General features: G+C 42.1%; 1 protein-coding gene across 1 annotated transcript; it reads right to left on the bottom strand.

The window, feature by feature from the left end:
* Window positions 1-696: 696 nt before the first annotated feature.
* On the bottom strand, window positions 697-15,771 carry zbtb37 (zinc finger and BTB domain containing 37). The gene is made up of 4 exons (XM_031740568.2): window positions 15,427-15,771; window positions 10,941-11,879; window positions 10,713-10,812; window positions 697-8,668 (listed from the first exon to the last, which is right to left on the bottom strand). Exons 2-4 carry the CDS (start codon window positions 11,858-11,860, stop codon window positions 8,147-8,149), a joined length of 1,542 nt encoding a protein of 513 aa, XP_031596428.1. The 5' UTR covers window positions 11,861-11,879; window positions 15,427-15,771; the 3' UTR covers window positions 697-8,146.
* Window positions 15,772-18,250: the final 2,479 nt, after the last annotated feature.

The raw sequence follows: 18,250 nt of genomic DNA, 5'->3' as shown, positions 1-18,250 counted from the left end.
AAGACGTCACAGCAGTTAGATTTATCCAAGCTTGGGACCGGCGCCGGGAATCCACTAGCTGATCACCCCTGAGGATGGGTTAATGTCTCCTCTTCCCGGTCTCAAATCAGCGATCAGGGTGACTTAGAAAAGATGCAGCTTTCAAAAGTGTTTCCACTGTAATTAAGTAAATAAATGCAAAACAAATGAAATAACAGTGTTGCTGAATATCGCCGCCTTGAGATACCGTGGCTTCAGTTGAAAAAGAAAAGGAACTGAACATGAAAAGAGACCACATGGAGGACAAGGAGCATCTGCCCTGTCAGCCCGAACCGGGGTTACCGAAAACCATCCAGATTCTCCACAAGGCCCGGGAAAAAAAACATCCACACCTGACACAGTGCCAAGAAACGCGAGGATTTACATCCAATAACTTAAGGTATTAAAGAGCAGAAAATCCTAAAGCATTAAAATACTTTAATTCTGAGCGTTTTGGATGAAGGTGTTCGGAACACCGCAATAACAACAAACTTTTTTTATTTTTATACAATTTTTTTTTATTTTTAGTAGTAGTAGAAGTAGTTGCAGCATTCAGTTTGAGGCACTTCTAAACATGTTCATGGAAAACAGGTGAGAGAGTAGTGCTCCAGATGTGTGTGTCACGTTCATACGCGCACGTTTGTGAATGCTGTTGGAGACAGAGGCGAGTCGGTGGCATTTGTCACTTAAAGTGCTTTATTTCCTTTGAAGGAGATGCAACCTGTGAGTGATCTAGTGGTCATAGTGAAAGTAAGCATCTTCACATTTATCTAAACTAACTGACCTTTGGCCTCACATCCCCCCACCCTCCCACACCCTCCACCAACATGATTTAGCAATAGACATGCAACATAAAAGATGTTCACATAAAACCTTTTAGGTTCATCTACTACAGAACTTAAGTACTTCCTCTTCAAGAAAAAAAAAAAAAAAAGTACAGTTTTAAAAGTTAATTTACTATCTAAAATTTGTTTACTTTGACTTATTTTCTGCATTGATATATTAGGATATACTCTGAGGAATCAACATTAAAGAGTTATTACGTGAATATAGTTAAATGATCTGATTTATGGTTAGGCATGTTGTGGTCAATGTTACTGGATATTCATGTGCTAAACACTGGATTTATCCAGGTAGGAAAAAGAAAATTTAGACTGCACCTATTACAAGATAATTGAACTAAGGTTTAGCATTCTGAATAAAGCAAATGAGCTGGAACCTTGACTGAATCAAAGACGTGAGGATCATGAGGAGGTTCCGCTGTTTTTCACAGTTTGAGGATGAAAGTGGATCAGAACATGAGAAATCATCGAGGAGGAAAAGTCTGATTTGGGCCGTCTGTGTTTAAAGCAAACGCGGCTGAAGTAACGGTGAACACTGCGATGAGCCTTAACATTTACTCATGTCTGACTCATTGCTGCATCGCTCGTGTTGTTGAGCATAATGACAGAGACTGTCATGTCTGTGACTCCAAGGGACTGGACAAACAGCAGATACAGGCAAGTTTACTTCAAAAATTAACGAGTGAACAACATTTAAGAACGCTAGGCGAGGCCATTTCACTGCACAGAGGTCGGTTCAATTGAGCACCTTCCCTCTTACAGTTCAGTGTTCACTACACTTCACAACCCATTTTGGGTGAATTGAGACACATTTGCTTGCTTGTACCAAGTTTTTCTTAATATTTTTGCGTATAACTATACAAGACTGATGTGCAACAGAATGATAATTTGAATATAGACTGAAATCTGTCATTTCCACTGGACAGATTCATGAAGATTGGGTTGCTGTTGGTGCCTTATAGGCAAACTGTCAATGCTGCATGTTTGAGCAGAGAAAGACTTGATTGAGCAATTCTCTTATGATCAAGTTTGAAATGCAGTTGTTTCTGAATGCAGCTCTAAGCCAACTTTTCCTCCTGTAGATTTCTCAAGTAGGACCACACTGAACCAGAAGGGAGCAGTTTGTTACCAACAATAACTTGAAATGATGTATTGCTCAGTGAAAACATGAAGTCTTCCCTGCTTTCCTACAACTCAGAGCAAAGAGGAGGAAGCAGAAACAGAATGTGAAACACAGAAAAGAAGGCCGATCTGTTTGTTCCTGGATCTATGGTGGTCGGAAACCCCAAGTTAATGTCTTTACGCTGGAACAGGTCAACATGTGCAACTCGAAACTTTTGTTCTTTGTCAGAAATGTCTCTTTGAAGTACTTCTCATGATCACTGCTCGAAAAAGTTTTCTATACATTGGATAATTCCTGATAAATGTAAAACACAAAGTGAACCAAAATGAACCGGATTTCTTATGAAACATGAAGAAACGCTCAGGTCTTAAATCATCTACATGATGTCGGTAATTGAATCAATAGAGGGGCTGAATCCTGACCTGTGCAGAAAATATTATTGAAGCTGAAAAAGTGTTTTGGGCTATGCTTTCTGGTACTGGACTTTATTTATGATAAAACAAGTATATGCATCTGGGATTTTATGAAAGTGGTGGCACACACATTTCTTTTAATTTTTCTTTTTGGAGGGGGGGGGGGTTTCTCAGGAATAAAAGGCATTTTTGTTGGTCAATGGCCAGAAACAGCAATACAATGCTGAAACAGTCTATACTATACAACTACATGCAGACCAATCTAGTTGTTACCCCCAAAAGGCCCACTCTGAGGCAGGAAAGCCCTGTACCTGTGGATTTTTAGTTCACGTTTAAATACAAGAAGAAATAGCAGGTAACTGTCAACGTCTTCTTTTTAGCCTTATATCAACAAAACTAAAGAGTTCCACACTGAAAAGTCCTCAACTGCTATAATACCTACTGAGTATGGATTACTGTAGGGTCTACCTTACAATATAAAGCGCCTTAAGGCGACTGTTGTTGCGATATGGCGCTGTATAAATAAACTGAATTGAAATTGAGACTAACATTATTTTGCTAACATAACATGTTAAGACTACAATACAATGGATACATTTGACCTGAAAAAATGATGCAGGAAATAACACGAATACACAAATGTACTGTAAAGTCACATGTTAGCTCCTGCTAGATGCGGGTTCAGGCCAATGACTCGAGCTGCTCTTTGTCATGTCACATACCTCCCAGCACGTTGCTCTGTTTAATCTGTATAATCACGGCTGGTTTTAAATAGTTTTTAATCAGCTCCTGATTTGAATGTGCTCGAGCCATGATGAAATACTAAATACCTTCCAGAAGTAACGTCCATTTAGGTGATTTTGTTCAAAGAATTTAATTATTAATTAGCAGCTAAAATCATTTGATTGTCACTTTATGGAACATGAAAGATTTTTTAAATGTGCTTTTCCCCGTTATTCTGTAGGGTCTTTAACTTACAATACACAGCACCTTGGGGTGACTGTTGAATGGAACTTAATTGAATAATGTTTGCTTAATTTTACACAATATTTCCTGCACAAGTCGTTGTATTCAGCCCCTTTTGGTTGCTTCTAAAAGTCGCGATTTCTTTCAAAACACCTGCTCAAAGTCACGTTCCAGCCCAACACAGCAGACAAAACTTAAACATCTGTTAGAGGCAAGATCACCACATACTTATACACCGACCCAGACTGTGGCAGACATCCACACATTCTGTGGAAAGAGGTCTTGAGGTCACCATGCTCATTTCTGTTTCATATTTCCCAGTCTTGGTTTTGCCGACCTCTACGGCGACTCGTGAGGATGCCTTCCCTGCTGCTTTTTTTTGTTTACAGGTAAGTTTTATTTCTGCAGCGTGCATACTGCACTGAGGTTTAGCTGTTAGCATACTGCTACGTGGGAAAGGTAAACATCCAATTCTTTGAATAAAAGAAAAGAGTTTGTATACCTGATATCCTGGTTAGCCTGAAGTGTGAGCCTAGCGGCAGTGGCTGCAGTGGCATCTGGGACAAAATCTCCAATCACTCGATTGAGGACAGAGCCGCTGGCTTCACTTGCATAAAAAAATTGACCATCCACTGAGAATCTGTTTCACAGCTCTGTAGAAGAAAACAGTAACAGCCCATCTGTGTGCTACCTGCCTACTCCTAGCTTGTTTACATTAATCATATTTAAAAAACAAAACAAAAACATCTTAGTAGTTTAAATACATTTGTCTTATAATGTGTGTAGATTTGTTATTGTTCTCTTGTTACAAAAACTTTGTGACCTTCTCGTTCTCCCTCATTGATAAGAGGTTTAGTTGTTTTGGCGTTTTGAGGGGCCCACGCGGCCACGCCATCTTTCCTTTGGTTGCCAGATAGTCCGACCTGCTCCCGCCCTCCGACAGGTCAACTCTGATCACAGGAGGCTTCTGAAGTTCAGCGCCAAGGCCTGGCCACTACATCCATCTGGTCTATCAGGGTTTGGCTTGTCAGTATCCAATCAACGTTCATCCAGATCAGAACCATCTATTGTCAGTGACGCATTACCTCTACTGCACTCTACACACAAAAACGAAGCCAAGGTTAGGTAACATGTGTCCTGTTCATGTATTCAAATGTATATATTTTGTGGTCTACCTTTTTATGTAAAGACTCCATTTATCCTCAACAGTGTCACCGTTTCATGTCTATGACATCAGGAGTGAAGGTGAACTCCTCTGTGGCAGCGCTGTGGTGCTCAACAAGTTATAGGATTTTTGAACTTTCACAAAACTAATATTTTTAATAGGTTAAATAAGGCAAGCATATTAATGTATTATTTTACGATCTTTACTATCCGGTAAAAAAAATATTGACCCTTGGAATACAGTTACACACTCACGGATAAGAAAAATTGACAACCTAATGAGGTAATATTTATACTGGGACTAAGCAGTAACCTCAAAGCCAAAAACTACAGTTCATCAAGTAGCCACAGAGGTGGCCAACTCCAGGCCTCATGGGCCGGTGTCCTGCAGGTTTTAGATCTCACCCTGGGTCAACACACCTGATTAGTTCATTACCAGGCCTCTGGAGAACTTCAAGACATGTTGAGGAGGTAATTTAGCCGTTTAAATCAGCTGTGTTGGATCAAGGACACATCTAAAACCTGCAGGACACCAGCTCTTAAGACCCGGAGTTTCCCCACCCCTGCTCTAAGGCGAGGTATTCCCCAAAGAGACCAGAAGAGATCGTTTCCCTTTTCCTGACACTTTATGGTGAGAGTTTTTTTTTAATAATAATGCATTTATTTAGTCAGTGGGGTCTGGCCCCCTTATATATAAGACTTTCTACCCATTTATATTGTTTTTTTAATCTACGAGTCATATTTTTAGTTTTGTTGCACTACAGCAGTTGGAGCCACGTCGTCTCGTCTCTCTGTACACTGTGTTTACAGTAGCGATGACAATAAATTTTGATTTGACTTTGATCGGTGTGCTGACTATAATTGGAGTCACTTCAGCAGACCTTTCTACTGTGTCGGCGTCTTGAATACCTGTGCTTCACCTGTTCTTCACTCTTAGTTTCAGTCTGATTTTTTCCCCTCAGGCTTGTTGGTAAGTGCAGTAGATTAAATGCGTCACTAACTGTCACACAAGATACTGATCGGGTCGTCCCAATATCTTGTTCTCCTCAAACAACAAGCTGTCTTCCATCACACCCGTTGTCAGAGCAAGAAAGTGTCCAAGGAAACCGAAGAAAAACAATAAATACATGTTTGTTTATAAAAATATCTGAGAAAAGTGACTGAGATCTCTGTGGGAGTGGAGCAGAGCGCTTCCTGGTGGTGCTGTGCTGCAGCTGTATTGCGTAGTGATGAGAGGTAATTGAGCTGTGTAGCTTATCTGAGGCTGGACAATGTCCAGTTTTCCTGCTGTGAGTTTGTTGGTGGTCAAGTGTGATCTAAAACCTGCTGTAGAAACTGAGTTCAACTGCCACAATAAAAACACTATTGTAAGGAAGTTCTATTCATTTCATGCCAAATTCATTAACCCAGTGTGACCGGAGTCCCCACAGACATCTTTCCATCCATTTTGCCTGCATGAAGCGTGAGAATCCCTCTCAATATCTGTTCTACGACACATCCCGTGCACATCCAGAGAAGCAGAAAGCTGATGATTTGATTCTCAGGGATATACTTGTGCATACATACAAACTTGTGACTTTATCACAGGAACACATGAAAGCACGTAATAGTTTTCATGTGACGCAAATAAGTCACATGACCTATGTTGCATTCTCTGTTGAAGGCAATGGGATATACTAGTGCATCTCAAAAAATTACAGTGAAAAAGTGATTATTTTGGCAATTTCATTCACAATGGTAATTTTCATATATTCTATATTAATTACACACAAAGTCAATATTTTCAAGCATTTTTGAAGATTGCTTATAGCTCAAGAAAATTAGAAATGAAGTATTTCAAACTGTCCGAGATACTGCACTGAGGTCTTTACCGTTTTAGGAAATTTCTATTCAAACCACAGTATCTGTCTCAGACTCGTACACAATCACAGTCATGGGGAAGACTGCTGACCTGACGGCTCTCCACATGACGATCATTAATATCCACCACAAGGAAGGTAAGCCACAGAAGGTCACTGCTGAAAAGGCCAGCTGAGTGGAGAGTTTTTATATGTCAAAGGATAAACTTCCAGGAAGACGGCTGCATTAACAGACTGCATGTTTCTATCTAGTGATGCCGGTGCAAATTTCCTTTGCCAACACGACTGACCTGACTACAGCTCCAAAACTACTACCAAATGGTTACCAACAATGCTATTACTCTACTTAATTGGCAAGCCGAGTCACCTGACCTAAACCCCACAGAGACTCTATGGGGTATTTTCGAGGAAGATGTGAAAACCTGATCCAAAAATCCACACGAAGTTGGCATCAGAGCAGCTTCAATAGCATCTTAGCAGAGCCACACTTTTTCTCCATATTCTATTTTTGTGAGATGCACTAATAGTTAAAAACTTTGTGAACAGCAGTTCACAACCCCAACATACTCCCCAAAGAAAAATTTCGTTCACAGTGACGAAAGCAAATCTTCTCTCTTTTAAAATGCAGGTTTTTGGGTTTTTGACTATTCTCGATCAAAAATAATAACATTAAACATTTGCAGATTTTTATCGGCCAAGTGTATATTCATCTACACCTGCAATTCTTCCACTGGGCACACACAGGTGGCTATGACTCAAGAGGTAGAGCAGGTCACCCTCTAACTGGAAGGTCGGTGGTTCGATCCATGGCTGCTCTAATCTCCAATCCAAATATCCTTGGGCAAGATATTAACCCCAAGTTGCTCAAATGTGTGTGACTGTTAGACAGAAAGCACACAGCAAAGTGTTTGTGTGAATTCATGAATGAGGGAAGTTGCATAAAGCGCTTTGAGTGCTCAGAGTAGAAAAGCGCTACATAAGAACCAGTCCACTTACATCGTCCTTCTACTGTCTCCCAATATATTTTACAATTTTTGATGGATGATCATATTTGTGAAACAGAGGATTGTGACTGCAGTTTTTTGTGCTGTACAGTGAGGTATGTACGTAGTGTCAAAGTGTGTAGTGTAATACCTTTATCTATCCTGAATCGTGCCAAATGCAGGAAAATGGGGAAAGACCAAAAAACTCCAATCACACTGGGATGCACCTTCAGCTAAATAGTTTTAAGTTTCTCATTGAACCTTTTTGTGCAACTATACCTTTTAACGCCATTATGGCACTCATAGAACGCATAAGATTATTATTATTACTACTACTAGTATTATTATTATTATCATCATCATCATCATCCAACGGCTCCAGATTGTCTCAAGGCAAATATGAAGGATTTGAATTGTTTAACTGGCACTGAGTAGTTTGGCAAAGTCTCCACCAGACATGCTGTTGTGATGCTGCATTGTGGACCAGTAATACCTGTAAATATAAAAGTAGAAATCTGTAACATAAACTAGACGGAGGCAAACGAGAACCACTGAATTTTGTGGCATGAGGTTGTTGGAGTGTGTGGAATTTCTTCATTTTAGCTTAATCTGTTCGGTTTAGTAGGTGAAGGTAGATGCGGTTTAAAGCGGATAAATCTCATTTCAGACTCTGAGGGGTCCTTTGACTTCAGCGGGTTTAACATCCTGTTAGCTTTGGTTACAACAGGATCATGCTGCCCCACTCACCCCCCACCCCATGTTCCTTCCTTCACTGGGGTCAGTCTGGTCCTGTTGTAGAAACAGAGGCTTGGGGACCCTCTCCATATTGCCCTCCAGCACTATTACCTCCTCCACCTTCAGATTCCTCCTGACTGGGGGAGGCCTCATCACTGGGACCACCCCTGGATGTAACTGAAGCGGTGGTGGTCTCAGGGGAGGCGCTGTGGGCTTCCTGGGGTGCACAGCCTGGGTGGTTCTTGCGGAAATGCTGGTTGAGGATGGCCTGGAAGGGGAAGCTCTTCCCACAAACGTGGCAGTGGAAAGGTTTGTTGCCGGTGTGCTTGCGGATATGGTACTCCAGCTGGTCTTTACGGGTGTACTTCTTCCCACAGATGCGGCAGACAAATGGTGTTATACCCATATGCAGGCGCATGTGACGGTCTAGGCTCCCTTTCTGGTTGAAGGATTTGCAGCAGTAGATGCAGGTGAGGCGTGGATTGTAGCGGAACCAGCGATCTCCTACCTGCTCCCTCAAGTAGTCCTCATAACCGCCCATATCAAACGTTGTATGCTCCTCTCCCTGATGGGTAGAATGAAACGCAAAATTAAGCGTTAATATAGTGGACGCCATGACAGAATGAATCAAACAAGACTTTAGATCATCATACCGTCCTCCTTCATCACGCTTTTTAAATGTATTATTGTAGTGTCTTTACATTACAATATAAAGCACCTTGAAACAACTGTTGTTATGATTTGGTGCTATAGAAATAAAACTGAATTGAAAATCCAAACTGTAATAGATTCCCCGGGACATCCATCATCTCATCAAGATAAAGACCAGATGTTGTTAGCAGTGCGTATGAGCACAAAGAGGCCATACACACTACTAACCCACATTATGACGCAAGCCTGTGATGATATTTTTTATCTTTCATTTTTAGTGAGTCCAGCCCTCAAAGGGTTGATCAGTTTTTCCATTCACACTGACAGTTGTATCATTTATGATAACGTATATCAGTAAAGACTTTCAACTTAATTCAAATCACAAAGATCCAATATGTAATTTAAATGTATCCTTATTTTTTTGTATTACTGCACAATAAGGAGATTTTTAAAAGTCCTTTAAAAGGTTAGAATGGTTATTCAGCAGGACCAATCAAAAGTTTAAGACCACTTGAAAAATGGCCACAAAAAAAAAAACCATATTTTGCACGGTTAGAACTCAACAAGGTTCCAAGTAGAACTTCAACATGCAACAAGAAGAAATGGGAGAGAGACGAGGCGTTTTTGATGGTTTCCAATGTTACTGGCATGACAAGCAGATCCCACCTCAGATGTTTTCTACGTGCGACAGTGGAGGGGGCGCCATAATGGTCTGGGGTGCTTTTTCCTTCAATGGACCAATGCAGCTTCAGGAGGTGCAGGGGCATCAAACGGCCGCTGGCTATGTCCAGATGTTGCAGAGAGCATCCCTCACAACTGAGGGCCCTCGGCTGTGTGGTAACGATGGGTTTTTTAACAGGACAACGCTACAGTACACAATGCCCGCAGGACAAGGGACTTCTTCCACGAGAATAACACCACTCTTTTGGACCATCCTGCATGTTCCTCTGATCAAAATCCAACTGAGAACCTTTGGAGATGGATGGCAAGGGAAGTTTACAAAAATGGACAACAGTTCCATATAGCAGATGCCCTTCTTGCAGCCATCTTCACCACTTGGAGAAATCTTCCCACTCACCTCATGGAAACGTTTGCATCAAGCATGCCGCAACAAATTTTTGAAGTGATCAACAATAACGGTGGAGCTACTCATTACTGAGTTCATGTTTGGAATGTTGATTTCTGTTTAAGGTGGGGGGTTACGGGTTTTTTGCAGTCTTAAACTTTTGATCAGCTGTAAAACAGCTTAGTAAAAAGAGTTTTCAATAAATTGTATGCTCAAAAAAAAATGTTTTGTCTCTCTCCCATTTCTTCTAGTTGCATGTTTAAGCTCTACTTGGAACCTTGTTAAGATTTGACCAAAATATGACTTTATATCTACAGGAAGAGTCTAGTGATCGTTTATCATAACTAGGCTGGTAATCACTAAATAGACTCTGTATCTACTTAAGAACCACTTTGTACGCCAGTAACAATAAGCCACTGGGCTTTCAGTTTCTTTGTAAATTATTACATATTACTATATAAACTTAGTGAAGCTGTATTTAATAATAAAATAACACATACCAACAGGACGCATATAACATATTTACTATTCACTTAATATATCTAAATTTCTTTACTGTGTTTCTCTGTCATTTATGTCCACCCTAGAAGAGTCCACATTGCTCTCACTTTCAGTGTGTACACCTCACTTCCTCATTTTACCATGAGTGTAACAAAACATTCCCAAGAAGGTGTCAAACCTAATATAAGAGAGCAAGAAAATGTGAAAGAGAGTGACAGGGACAAATGTGACAGATCTCCATATTGCCGACTCTGTCCTGGTAACTTCCTCCATGTTTCTTATCCATGTTAGTGGATAAGAAACATGGTGTTTTTATAATTTCAGCTGTCTGTAATAAAAAAAAAAGGTTGGTCTCTTCTGGCTTACTAACTATGACAGTTTGTGTTTGTACCTGTGAGCTTGGCTGTCGCAACTCATCTGCCCTGCTAGGAGACTCGCTCTTTGCTCTCTGACGTTCTGTGAGGACGACCACGCTGCCAGTGGGACTAAACCTGACATCAAAAATCAGTTAATTTAAATGGAAAGGAAGGAAAAAAACAAACACAAATCATCATCATCATCATCAGGTGTCTACAGACCAGTCAGTGAACTGTGGAGGAGTATCTTAGCTATGACTCACCTGTCTGTCTCACTGAAGCTGGAGGATGGCTGGATACTACGGGTCCCCAGCGCTCCTACCGGTCCAGTCACCAGTGTACTGCGTCCTGATGTGTCAATCATCACCGTGGCCCCCTCTTCCATTGGCCCTCCCTCCTCCTGCTGCTCTTCTGTTCCAATCCATTCCTCCATCCTCTCTGTTTTTATCCTGATCCCATCCATGCTGCCCTCCTCAGCGCTGCCGGTCCGTTCCGGTTCACTGCTGGTCTCCACATACCACTGACCGGCTCGGTTGATACGTAGTATCGGTTCTTTGCCTGCTCTTCCACTGGTGGTCCCTGGCCCTTCTAGCCCACTGTGCTCCACCGCTGGAGCTGGGCTAAGTGGCTCTTCTGCTGGACTGACTGCTTCACATGGCTCTGCACCTCCCCGTGGGCCAACCAGCCGCAGACCACTGTGACTCCCTCCTCGCACCACAGCCTCCAATGTCCTACTATTCCTGGAGCCCCGTGCCACCTCGTCATCCCTGGACTCTTCGTCCAGGTCAGCCAGACTGATCTTTAGGTGGATACCCTCAAGAATTTGGGTGCAGCGGTCAATAATGTGCTGCATCTGCAGGAAGCTGGCAGCTGTCAGGTAGCTGATGATGTCTGCAAGCTGCAAGCAGAGACGGCCCGTGTAGCAAAAGGACAGCAGTTGCTCGAACACTGATGGATTACGGATCACTGTCAGTGACACAGTGCTCATCTGACTCAGAGACATGTGGTCCCGAAAGTATGGCGAGCTGGCAGCTAGTACGACCTTGTGTGCACGAAAGCTTTGGCCCTGAACATTGACCACGATGTCACAGAGACGGCCTTGAACACGCAGCTGGTTCAGGTGAGAAAGAACAGAGTTACTGAAGTCTGGGATGTCCAGCTGTATGCTGCCGGTACGCTCCATGCTGCAGCCTGCAGGGACACTGAAAACACAGCAACACATCAGTGGTGACCCACACCAGGACCTTTTTCCTTAAAAATGGCAAGTGATTCCAGATTAATAATATGTGATCTGCTTGTCATGCCAGTAACGCTGGAAACCATCAGGACCATCAAGGATAGTCTGTTTTATTAATCTGATTCCAGATTAATAAAACAGGGTGTTTTTTTCATCAATCTTCAATGAAACAGTGACATTACTGATTGGGGTTGTTGTGACTAATGCTACTTTATCATGGAACGCCAATCCGGAAAAAGCAAAAACAAGTTACAGCCATATGGAATTTGCAGTGCATAATTAAGTTCAAGTTCTTCCACTGTTATCTTTTTCAGTGTCATGTGCAAATGTAGTGCAAAGAAGATAAGTAAACTCTGCCCCTACAGAGTCGATTATCTTGTTAATAGTGTTACACCCTTGCTGCGTATAACTCAACATACTGTAGCTCCTCTGAAAAGAAAGCCTCAAATCAGAAGTACTTAACTCCCTGGTGTACACTACACTTCCTCCAAAGTGTCGATCACGCCCCAATCTAATAAGACTGCTCGAATAAGTTCTCCCATTAATGAATGCTTTGATAATGTCTCTGTGGAAACTCTGGGTTAACTTATCGAATTGATAACCAGCTAGGGTAAGTGAATCCAGAAAATGGAAATATACCCTGCATATGTTAAACTCACTTTGTAGTAGAGCGCACAGACCCCATCATAACTGCCCAGTGAATACTTCGAAGTAGGGACTTGCGCGACAAGTCAATTAGCCGACTAATTGTTGATGCCTTCTCACTAGTCTATACAGACTAGTCATTTAATCCAATTGTTAAAATTTTAATTGCCCAATGAAGGTAAATTATTGTGTTCTAAATGTTATGCACCCATCTGCCACCAGTTGGCGCATCGTTGTGGAGAAACGCCATAAATCTGTTAATCTTGGTCTCATCTTTTGTTAATGATAGTAGATACAAGTGGCGGACAAGGGCTTTCTCCGAAAGGTAGATGGGCTTTCCCTTAGCGATAGAGTGAGGAGTTCAGTCATTCAGGAGAGGTTGAGAGTAGAACCCCTTGTCTGTCTCGGGTATAACGTGTAATGTTGATAATGCACCATTCGCACATTTAAGGCATGATTCATTATTGAAGAATATAAATGTCATAAGAGGTTGACATTTTCAATTAAACAGTTCTCAAATCTACCTTAATACATGGGTATTTCTTAGTTTTAGGCTAGTGGGTTAGTCTAATTTTCTTCTACCGTTAGTGGACTAATAAATCAGTCACCAGGAACATCCCTACTTGAAGTCTTTCCCGAGAACCATCAACTCTCAGAAGCTAAACCTCAGCTCCTCCTTCCTCTACCCATCCCTCGTGTTGTTCTTCTTGAATTTGGTCTCCAGCTTCCTCCTGTATGAGCCCTTGCATATCCTCAGCTTCACCCTTAGGTCGTACGGCACTCTAATCAGCTCTTTTGTTGCTGGACCTTTTTGTCTCGTTGTTCTTTCAGGTTACTACTGATCGAAGGCTTACTGTTCACAAAGCATACAGTGCTGGCTGGTATGATGGTGTGTTCAGAAAATTTGACATATTCTATTCTTTAGCCAGTCAAACTCTTAAAACCCATCCTGCTATGCCTCCACAGCCTCATCCATCCACCTTCTGACAACTCCCATAGACACAGGTGTAATTTAAAAACAGGAACATACTATGGTGTAAGTAGGACTAGATTACAGTCATCAGGCACTCCATCTATTAACAGCATTCTGCTTCATATTTGCTATTCCCAAAGATTTCTATTTTATGATTCTCTGAGTGCCAAGTCTCTGACCAGTCTTCCTCCAGTTCCTCCAGCAAGTCTATTCGATGACTATTCCTATTCATCAGATGATTTTCAATCTTTATGAGGATAAAGACATGCTGATTTGACAAAACTCTGATTTTATTCATGTCAGAAAGCTAAATTCTATCGAGATGCACTTATTTAAAACCTGATGTGAAGGTGTGTAAGAAAGACAAACTATTGTTTCTAGAAGTTTCTGTAAAAACTAAATGTCCCTGCTGGAATTACAGCCAATAGAGCTAAGGCTAGAAAAGTCATCATCTACATTTGTAGGCCAATACTTTCCAATTACTAAGATTAATTTTGCTCTCATCTGGTGATAAACTAAGGTGATTTCCATGTCTCCTGTACAATAGGCGATGGAGGAGTGTCAGACCTGAACACGCTAACATTCAATGTTTCAGAGCCTAATGTGCAGCTGTCACCAAGAACACATGGCAAGTTTTAGATGATTATAAGTTCACAAAATTAACAGTCCTCCTAAATATTTCTCTCTTATTTGCAGCGCCAGTGTTGCAGTTCATTGTTATATATTTTAATATATTTCTTGTAGCCTTTATCACCTGTCAAAAGATACGTTTTCTTTGCCCTGTTTCCTGTGAGCACGCACAGAGCCTGGACCTGAAGGCCCCGGATAGCAAAGGATGCTGATAACCATTATCGCTGGCTGGGCTTTTAGGTTTTGTCAGTCAAGCTAATGCAGAGAAAGAAAGAAAGCTTGGCTGTGTTAAACTGCCCCGTAGCACTCAGTTAACTATCGAGTTATCCCATCAAAGTTTTCCCATGAAATGTTAGTTATACTTTACACATATTACACTAATCAACAATTACTATTCACTAAATAACTGCAGTTTTCTCTATGTTTCCTGTCACATTCAGTGATGCTGTGTTTTGTAGGTATGAAGGGTCATAGACAAACATGCTCATAGGTACAGACATGTGAAAGGCCTACCTCTACCACACAGGGGGCCCAGATCCTTGGTGGTTGCTTTGCGTTTTGGTGTAGTGTTGTGTCTGCATGGTTGTTATTGCATGTCTGTGTGGTTTTAAGCTTGGCTTTGAGTTTCATCATCTGTCTGTTTTTTTCACCTCTCTGGAGTTGTTTTGCAGTCATTCTTCATATTTCTTTTCTTTTTGTTTTTTTTTAGAAATGGAAAAGTAGTTTTGTTTGTACAGGATGTTCAGATTGGTGTGACCCTTCTGTTCAGCACTTTCTGTGATCAGGAGCACTTCCTATTAGAAGTCTATTTACGCCACCTCCACAATAGAAACTCAAGTACTCTGTCTGCTGCCAGGCTTTGCCTAAAGCAGCCTCACACGCTTTTAATTTGTATGAATCTGTACAGTGTGTTGACACTCATTGCGCTGGCTCATTGCAATGTGCAAGGAGAATTTAGTCCAGGCACCAAAATCACACAAAGTGTGCTTCAGTCAGGGTCATGTTGCACCACAGTCCCCCCCAACCTACCTGTACAAAAGGCTGACAGACACCGAGGACTCCATCAGACCTCAAGTTACATCAAGACCTGATTCAAACTGATGGATTAACCGATCAAAATGGGGGAATTGAAATGACAGGTCACAGGGTAGATCACCTGTACTCTGATCAGGTCCAGCCTGCTCACAGGAACACTACCAAACCGATGCGAGTCGGTGTGTCTCGGGGGGCAGGTGAACCTCCAGGTGTGCAGCCGGATTCTCACCTGAGGGGGAGGGAGCAGTGAAAAATGCTCTGGTCTGCTTTCGGGTTGCCGATGCTTCAGTTCTGCAGCTTGCTGAGCATCATTAACAGGGCGGGAGATGACAGCAGCTCGGCTCGGCTCGGCCTGACAGGCTGCAGCTCCACCCGCGGCTCCTCCAGGCTCCGAGGCTCCAGCGGCGGTCGCGAGCTATTCAAGACCCCGGAACGACAGCTGAGCGCGGGCTCCGGTCCGTCAGCAGGCGCTCTGCTGCCATTCCACTGTACCTGCGAGCTGGTTCAGGATCGGCTCAGTGACGGCGGACAGCCCAGACTTCACAGCCTCCTTTTCACGGCAGAAGGGCCGAGACTGCAGGAAGGAAGGAAAGGGGGAAGAAAAAGCGCGCGGCGCGATGGGAAATGTAGTCCTAGCAGGGCAGAGCGCAGTTTTCAGTACCGCCTTAAACACTACGGTTCCCTGCGTGCCAGAGACCAGAGACCTTCGCCCAGAGACCTTCTGCTGGTATTTGGAGTTTGACTCCAGCAGATCTAAAGTAAAACAACCGGACATGCTCACAGCTGGATTCAGAAAAGCTGCTTCATGTTGGTTTCTGCTTTCATAAGATATAAAACGTCATAAACCCCGGCATGTGATAAAAAGCCTTTTAGGTATTCAAAGTTCTACATTTGTACTTTTCAACAACTTTTTCAGACGTGGGAAGTCAAATGTACAACTTATAAACACCAGATCATTATAATGAAAATGCATTATGGCAAGGTATGAAGACTTGAAAGTTGTTTTTACATTTTTGTTGACACCCGTAGTGAGTCTACAACAATATAATAATAATAAATAATATAACATTCATCCCTGCGTGCAGGAATTTTAGGAGAACAAAAAGTACAGATAATGGACAAAAGATTTAAGAAAAGCAAACCTACAGAAATTAGTTTTTAGCAGTCTTTTGAAACGAACCACAGATTTAGCACACCTGATGGCTGCTGAAGGCTGTTTTGACGTTTGGCCATTACAAAGTGAAAGCGCGATCTCCTGTGGTTTCAAAATAAGAGTGTGGAGCAGTTAAGTGAGGCACAAGGGGCAGCGGTGCCCTGGGTAAAGCCGAGTATCAATGATACAAAAATAACTGATTTCTGAGAGGTAAACAAGTAATTTACTGGACAAGGACCTGAAGCTAAGAAGGGAAATAACTGCTGAACTCTCAGGCTTTGGCGGTTTCACAGGGCACATAAAATACATGAATAATTCTGCAATTAGAAATTTGATTAAAAAAATAAGACTATTAATTTTTGTGCCCATAATTACAGTGATAGGTAAAACTGCAGTATCAGTAAAATAGTAGTAGTCCCACAACCTGGGACTACGTCAAGTAGACAAGTACACTACTTTCCAGGGCGCACTGCGGAACACTTTATTATATGTTATGTGTAGGTCCTGTCTTGTTATATCCTGTATGTACCTAAATGTTGTGCATCTGCACTTTATTGTTGTCTATGTCTACGCATGGGACAGTGTGAAACGTAATTTCAATTCCTTTGTATGGCAAGTACATCTGAAGAAATTGACAAATAAAACTGACTTTGACTTTGACTTTGACTATGAGGTTGGTGAGTTATCATAACCAGATCATTTTATCTTAAATTTTGATCTTGGCTTAATAATTGAGAAAATGGGCAATGAGAATGACTGAGCATAAGGAATGGGAGGGAGCAGGTGACAGTGTTGTGAACATAGGAGAGAAATGCAGAGTACTCAGTTAGTGAGACCTGTAAGTGGAACTGGTAGATAAAACAGAACTCACCCCTATCTGGAAAAGAGGAAAATGTGGGATCTAAACAGTCAGTCGGATGTTGCAGACTCGACAGTCTGGCTGTACAACCAGGCTGAGCACCTGACAAAAGTGCTTGAGGACTTCAACACCCCTCTACTCCCCCCTGCCCTGGCAGTGACACTCCACCACGTGGGGGAAGAGGACGATCCCTAGGCATTCCAATCCAGTTGAAGAATGGGCCCTGAGGTTGCTGCCATTATTAATAGGGGAGGACCTCAGCCTCCCTGCAGCAGCAACCATGTCATTCAGTTCATTTCAATTAAATTTTATGTATATAGCGCCAAATCACAACAACAATTGCCTTGAGGTTCTTTATATTGTAAGGTAAAGACCCTGCAATAATACAAAGAGAACAGAGAAAGCCCCAACAATCATATGACCCCCTATGAGCAAGAGCTTTGGTGACAGTGTAAAGGAAAAACTCCCTTTTAACAGGAAGAAACCTCGAGCAGAACCAGGCTCAAGGAGGGGCGACCATCTGCCATGACAGGTTGGAGTGAGGGGAGAAAGACATATAATGATAACAAATAGTTAAATGCACTCACATAGTGAGTGTAAAAGGTGATGGCCCTGATGTCTGGCGAACAATGTTGGACAGGCTGGGTCTCTCCATGGAGGACCATCGCTGCCTCTGTAGGGAGGGGCAGATGGGACCAGAGGACTGACCCTTCTTCTATGGCTTGCACCCTGGCCCTCAGGAAGAGAAGGCCGACTGCTGAGCATCCATATTGCGGGCTGCAGCCACCAGCATCAATCATCCACCTAAACATGAGATTCAATATGTTCTGGACCTGAGAGCAAAGCTGCACACATTGAGCAGATTATATCAGGAGGAAATTTGCCCAAGGCTTAGGAATGTCAGCAGCACCTGTACAATAGAGGGACTAGTTAGATAGATAGATATAATTTATTTCGAACATGCAAATATAATTGAAATAACAACAGAAAAAAATGAAAAAACAAAACTTAAAAATCATCAAGTTTTCATGTATATATCTA

Source organism: Oreochromis aureus, linkage group 17, assembly GCF_013358895.1.
Source record: "Oreochromis aureus strain Israel breed Guangdong linkage group 17, ZZ_aureus, whole genome shotgun sequence".
NCBI lineage: Eukaryota > Metazoa > Chordata > Actinopteri > Cichliformes > Cichlidae > Oreochromis > Oreochromis aureus.
The sequence above is the reverse complement of the archived record's forward strand: the minus strand, read 5'-3'. Positions and strand labels throughout refer to the sequence as shown.

What these genes read in the sequence shown, in the direction of transcription:
- zbtb37 (XM_031740568.2), bottom strand. Translation starts at nt 11,860, where the DNA reads ATGGAGCGTACCGGCAGCATACAGCTGGACATCCCAGACTTCAGTAAC. An exon ending in AGCTTCAGTGAGACAGACAG is followed by an intron (nt 10,813 to 10,940) that starts GTGAGTCATAGC and finishes TTTTGATGTCAG; the next exon opens with GTTTAGTCCCACTGGCAGCG. An exon ending in TGCGACAGCCAAGCTCACAG is followed by an intron (nt 8,669 to 10,712) that starts GTACAAACACAA and finishes TCTACCCATCAG; the next exon opens with GGAGAGGAGCATACAACGTT.